The sequence below is a fragment of the Ictalurus punctatus genome, chromosome 18 (genome assembly GCF_001660625.3).
Source record: "Ictalurus punctatus breed USDA103 chromosome 18, Coco_2.0, whole genome shotgun sequence".
Classification (NCBI taxonomy): Eukaryota; Metazoa; Chordata; class Actinopteri; order Siluriformes; family Ictaluridae; genus Ictalurus; species Ictalurus punctatus.
The window spans coordinates 909,852-915,862 of NC_030433.2; the positions used below are offsets into that span (position 1 = coordinate 909,852).

Sequence of the window (6,011 nt, forward strand, 5' to 3'; positions counted from 1 at the left end):
ATCACAAAATCCTGGAGGGCCTGGCCTTTTAGGTGAAACACCCATCGGTGATAGAACGTTCTGCTTTTCATTTTTATGTTGCCACTGTACTTCAGTGGTTCTTAATTCTTTTCTTTCAGTGTTGCTGGACAGCTTGCTTCAAATTTAAACAAACACTTTCTAGGAACATTACACCACGGACACCTTTGATCTACTTTTGCTCAGACAAAAATCTCTGGTTTGTCCTCCTTCATCAAGTAACTGAATCACACCAAGGCTTTTCATAACATTTTTATTGTAAACAGTGGCGTAACATTGCCATACATGAAATACAACAAAAAAAAAAAACCCTCTCTTCCAATTGTCTTCAAGAGGTGTCCATAGTCTGCACGCTCTCCTCCACCACCTCCATCTGGACTGGGGTCACAGACTTTGTCAGAACACCTGTGGTGCCTTGCTTGTACTTGTAATCACCAGTTCTTCAAAACAAAAACAAACATGAGTACAGATCAGGGTGGGTGCATATTGAAAACCTTAAAGCTTTTACAGGACTTTATTGGATTTGCATGTTGCTAAGGGTGTGAGTAGACACAGAAGCACTGCTTTTGTTCAAATCAGAGAAAGGGAATAGTGGCACCTCACTGTCTATGGAAAGCTACCTGTACTATACTATACTTTTATATTTATATAAAAACACAAGCAGAAGACTGTCCATCTCAAACACTGGTCATTAATCAATGCAGAGATTGATTAATACAAATCAAATAATGTAGCAATCTCTGCACACATTCCTGACTCACCTGATGCCCTTCTTGTTGGCTTCATCATGTGGTCTTAGGTAGTCCACTTTGCCTTTGCTGATCACACACAGATCAATGTTACTGCCTGAGCCCAGATCGTTGAATATACCAGCTGCTATTGCATCACGCACCAGGAGCTTTGCCTCCTCCTCCTAATAAGAAATCATCATTAAGTTTATTTCTCTCATTAAGTATGAGAAACCTGATCAAAGGGCCAATGAGAGAGACCCACCTCCAGGTCAGGCCTGTATCGATCTTCAAACACAGCCATAGCAGCCAGGGATCCAGAGCCTAAGGACGACCCATAAATACACATTAGACACCATCCAATCAAATTTGAACAATAAAACCTTATCAGGAAATATTATTATATTATATTATATTATATTATATTATATTACATTACATATTATTTCCAGTCATGTGCTAATCTCATTATTGACTTTGGCTTTAATATTAACTTTAATTATGGTTGCATTTATGTCACCCATTTCCAAACCATGGAATCAATCTTCTAAGGAACGTGTCTGTCCTCGCATGAATGTGTGCATTTATTAAAAGGTTAACAAATAACCTGCTAAAGCCTGCAACAGGATCAAGATAAGAACCAGAGATCATTTTCAGAACAATAAAGAGGGTAATGATTGACCTCGCTGCAACAATTTTTTTTGGGGGGGGGGGGTGTAAACAACACAAGTCAGACTGGGTTGAATGCTTAGGTATGTGAATGCTGAAGAATAAAGAATGCCATTCTCTGCAATCCAGTCTCCTGACTCTCTCCAGCAAGGTGAAGTAAGACATGTTTAAGAGAAATGTATCAGAGACTCACCCATGGTAACATAGGGTAGCTTGTCTGTTGAGCCATGAGGGTAGATGCTGTACAAGTGGGGACCATTGCAGTCAACCCCACCCAACACCAGCGCTGCTCCAATATAGCCCTGGTATCTACACACACGGCAACAGTTATACACAGATGGATAGAATAAGAGGGGGGAAACATAAGAAAAAAAAGCATAGTGATTTGCAACAGTATTTAGATATAGAACTTTAATAAAATGGCCTTTAGTATACTCATCATTTTCACATTATCTGGAGATTGTCGCATTCAAAAGGCAATAAAGTGCAAGTATTTTAAGTACTGAATCCAGTGAAAATTATAAGAATTGTTAACACTGACTGCATCTTTTCGAACTGCTGCTCATGCAACGTCAGGGTGCGGCGAAAACACTCAGAGGAAAGGACTATTTGCTCTCAATCCAATTACTAATGGGCGATTTAGTACAATAGTTTACAGTATAAACTATCATATATACTGCAAGAGGTGCTTAGAGAAAGTGAAAGTTTGCTTGCAACCTGAAGAGCATCTGTTTGAGCATGCGATTGGCTGTGGCGACTCTTGGAAGACGGTTGGTGGAGAGAGAATGCAGCTCCAGATTAGAGGAGATTAACTGAGTGGTCATCTCGGTGTCTGCTGCCGTACCAGCTCCGCAACAGCTACATACATAGAGAAACACACACAAAATTATATTGGAGTACATACATGTATTGGAGAAGGATAAATAAGGGGTAACGGGTTTGTGTGTTTCAGGGCTCACTAGATGTTAGGAGAGATGTAGTGGATCTTCGAGCAGTTCTTATCTGCTACAACCATTCCTTCAGTTGCTCTTGTATCAGCTCCCAGAATAACACCATCCTTAAGCGGGTATAAGAAAATGATTCACAAATTCAGAAAAAAACAAATCTGGTTTCATTTACTCAAAAAAAAGATTTCATAAATAAAGCATAAACATTTCAAATTCTTAATTAACAAGTTATTAAACCATATAATATTGTAAATTCTAATATTAGAGATTAACAACATTTTTTTGTACACATTTTTTTTTTTGTAATGTGCTTACACACACCGATCAGCCATAACATTTGAACCACTGACAGGTGAAATGAATAATCAACTTGTTAATGCCACCTGTCAAGGGCGGGGGATATATTATGCAGAAAGTGAACAGTCAGTTCTCGAAGTTGATGTGTTAGAAGCAGGAAAAATGGGCAAGTGTAAGGATCGGCGTGACTTTGACAAGAGCCAAATTGTGATGGCTGTGACTGGGTCAGAGCATCAACAGGTCTTGTGGGGTGTTCCCGGTACAGTGGTTAGCACCTATCATAATTGGTCCGAGGAAGGTCAACCGGTGAACCAGCAACATGGTCATGGGCACCCAAGGCTCATTGAGGGAGTAAAGGCTAGCCTGTCTGGACCAATACCACAGAATACCAGTATGAAAAAGTTCATACTGACCATGATAGAAAAGTGTTAGAACACAGTGCATTGCAGCTTGCTGCATATTTAATTATTTGTATGATTTTTCTGGAGTTTTTCCCCCCAATAGTCAGTTATTCATTCTTATTAATAATGTACTCAAAAGAATAATTTTGGTTTGTCTGCTTTCATTTATACCCATGTATTTCTACAAATTTGGTTCATATCGTAGATTTGAATTACAAATTAACAATATTGAGTGGTATCGTGATACTTCAGCTGGTACAGTATCGTAAAATGTGTTTATGGTATCGTGACAACCCTACTACACACGTACATTTAGGATTGGAGTACACAGTCTGTATAATTCAGGTGAAATTGTATCTGGACATTAATGCTAATAAAGCAAAAATTATACAAGACATTTAGGGGATACAATGCTTTAAGGCTGCAAACGTTTCATAGGTTTTTTTTAAAGCTATGAAATGGTCACCTTATACACGACTCCACAGATAGTCGTGCCAGTTTTACGTGCATTGGGGAGGCTGAATCCAAGTTTAGCAGCATTACATTCTAGTTGAGCATTCCTAAAGAAAACACACAAAAAAAGCAACTTGAACAGAAATGCACTCAGAGCTTCATATCAACTTTGAAAGTTACAGTAAATGCACCCTTGTGCTAAATGCTTTAAAAGAGCTTATTTTATCACAAGCTTTTATTATAAACCAAATTAGAGAAAATGTTTCATTTCAATTACCAAGTGAGCATGAACCATAAGGGGCTAGGTAGAACGGTAATGGCACATATTTAATCGAGATCCTTTATTTTTTTTTCCATATTCCCAGGAAATGCACTAAAACGCCAGTCGGTGACATTTTTAGAGCTTTATAAATGAAAACCTTCTTTAGGGATTAATTTTTGACCTGTAAAGGAAGCACGAGCCATGATTTCAACATTAAAAATACCATTACAGGTGTTTTGTTGAACTAATCACTCGTATTAACAGAACACGGTGTTTGTATGACCGAGCTTAGAGTTAAAAAAATAAATAAAATTGCCAAACCCATCAAAGGAAAACTTCCACCCTGAACAACTTGCATGTTAATTAACTATTAATGCGGGATTCAGCGATTTCCGACATCAACTTTGTAGTGAAATTCTGCACTGCCTTTAGTGTAAAAGTGTTTTCCCTTTAGTTAATGCTTTCCTACCTCACCCACAATGACCTTCTAATTCTTGCTGATAATGCTACCAGTGGGATGTTTCCTCTCTATGTAAAGTGAGCGATGCAGCAGTGCTTTATCCCGTTCTGGCGGGCTCAATCACCTCCAGGCTCTGCTTAACCAGAGTCCAGTGCCAACACTGCCATCTTGTGTCATCTCGCAGAGCCTTAACGCAGAGCCTTAACGCAGAGCCTTAACGCAGAGCCTTAACGCAGAGCCTTAACGCAGAGCCTTAACGCAGAGCCTTAACGCAGAGCCTTAACGCAGAGCCTTAACGCAGAGCCTTAACGCAGAGCCGTAACGCAGAGCCGTAACGCAGAGCCGTAACGCAATGCGTTGTATTCTGGACCTTTGAGTCCCACCTATGTTGTCTCTCCGTTGGATTCTCTCATTAACAGGACGTTAAACATACAACATCTACCAACAAATTAGCACACGAATCGCAAAACACATCACCTTTCAATATAAAGTAATGTGTTTTAGGGTGAAATGAGCTTTAAAAAAAAAATCTACATTTCGTCTGCAGTCTGTTGCTATGGCTCTTTTTTTAATGACCATGACAGAGCAGATACGTTTCTAACGTTTACATTATTATTTTAGAAAACATGTTACTGTTCCTACATAAACCGACCTAAACAAAAATAAGTCATTAAACTCCAAACCCAGTAAGCGGACCTCATTCTAAAGGGCTCTCTCAGACATGAAGTGACGTATAGCATGTGGCTAACCAGTGCACCGGTATAGGTACTTACATCTGTAAACTCTATTTTGTTATTAGATGGCGCTCAGCAAGAAGGAAAAATATATACATATATATTAACTGAAATTAAGGAGCCGTACACATTTTCCCGATAAACCTGCCACGCACGTTTCATTTCTAACGAACCGCAATATATTTTGAAGGAAATCTGCTGAATCATTCATACAGACCGCTAGCATGTTAGCCACTTCTTAAACAAATAATAAAAAACGAAGCGTAATACTAAAATGGTCTTCTTTTTTTTAACAGAGACGTAAAATATGCCACCTATCTGTCCTTTATATTATTGTGCTCTTACCTCTTGCAGTTGTCGAAACTGAAACCGCCGAACTGAGGCTGGCGTACACACACAGTCGCCATTATTGAAACTCTTATTTCCCGGAAAATGTCCGCTATGGTCTCGCGCATCTGAACAGACTTTCCAACATGCCCCTCGACAACTTCCCCTACCAACCGGAAGTGCGTCACAACTAAGACACACATGTGACCACCGGTTGAAGAAGGCGAGGAAGGAGATATATATATAACCTATGTTTGAATTATTTAAAGAAATTCAAATTATACGACTCTTTTATGGTGTACCACTTATAAGTTATTATAATATGCTTTACTTCATTTCAGAATTTCATTTACTTTAAGCCTCTTGTTTATTATATTAACCAATGTAATTGTCATGTAATTATCCAGTCAGCCAATCATTTTTGCTGCAGTTTAATGAATAAAACCATTTCACAGTGCAAGAGCTTCAGTTAATGTTTACATCAACATTAGAGTTGGGGGAAATGGGGGGTGTGACTGTGGTATGGTGTGCCCTGTGATGGACTGGCACCCTATCCAGGTTGTACCAGGCCTTGTGCCCGAAGCTTCCTGGGATAGGCTCCAGGTTTTCCCTGAAAAGGAGTAAGCGGTTGAAGATGGATGGATGGATGGATGGACTGTGGTATGGTTGTTGGTGCCGTTGGTGCTTTGAGTATTTTTGAAACTGCTGATCTCCT

At 39.3% G+C, this 6,011-nt stretch overlaps 1 protein-coding gene across 1 annotated transcript; it reads right to left on the reverse strand.

The window, feature by feature from the left end:
• Positions 1-257: 257 nt before the first annotated feature.
• On the reverse strand, positions 258-5,390 carry psmb7 (proteasome 20S subunit beta 7). Its single transcript, NM_001200621.1, is given in 8 exon segments — positions 258-458; positions 780-931; positions 1,012-1,070; positions 1,609-1,724; positions 2,133-2,273; positions 2,375-2,472; positions 3,527-3,620; positions 5,315-5,390. Coding segments are annotated over 8 exon segments (834 nt in total). The 5' UTR covers positions 5,377-5,390; the 3' UTR covers positions 258-346.
• Between the last annotated feature and the right edge of the window lie 621 nt (positions 5,391-6,011).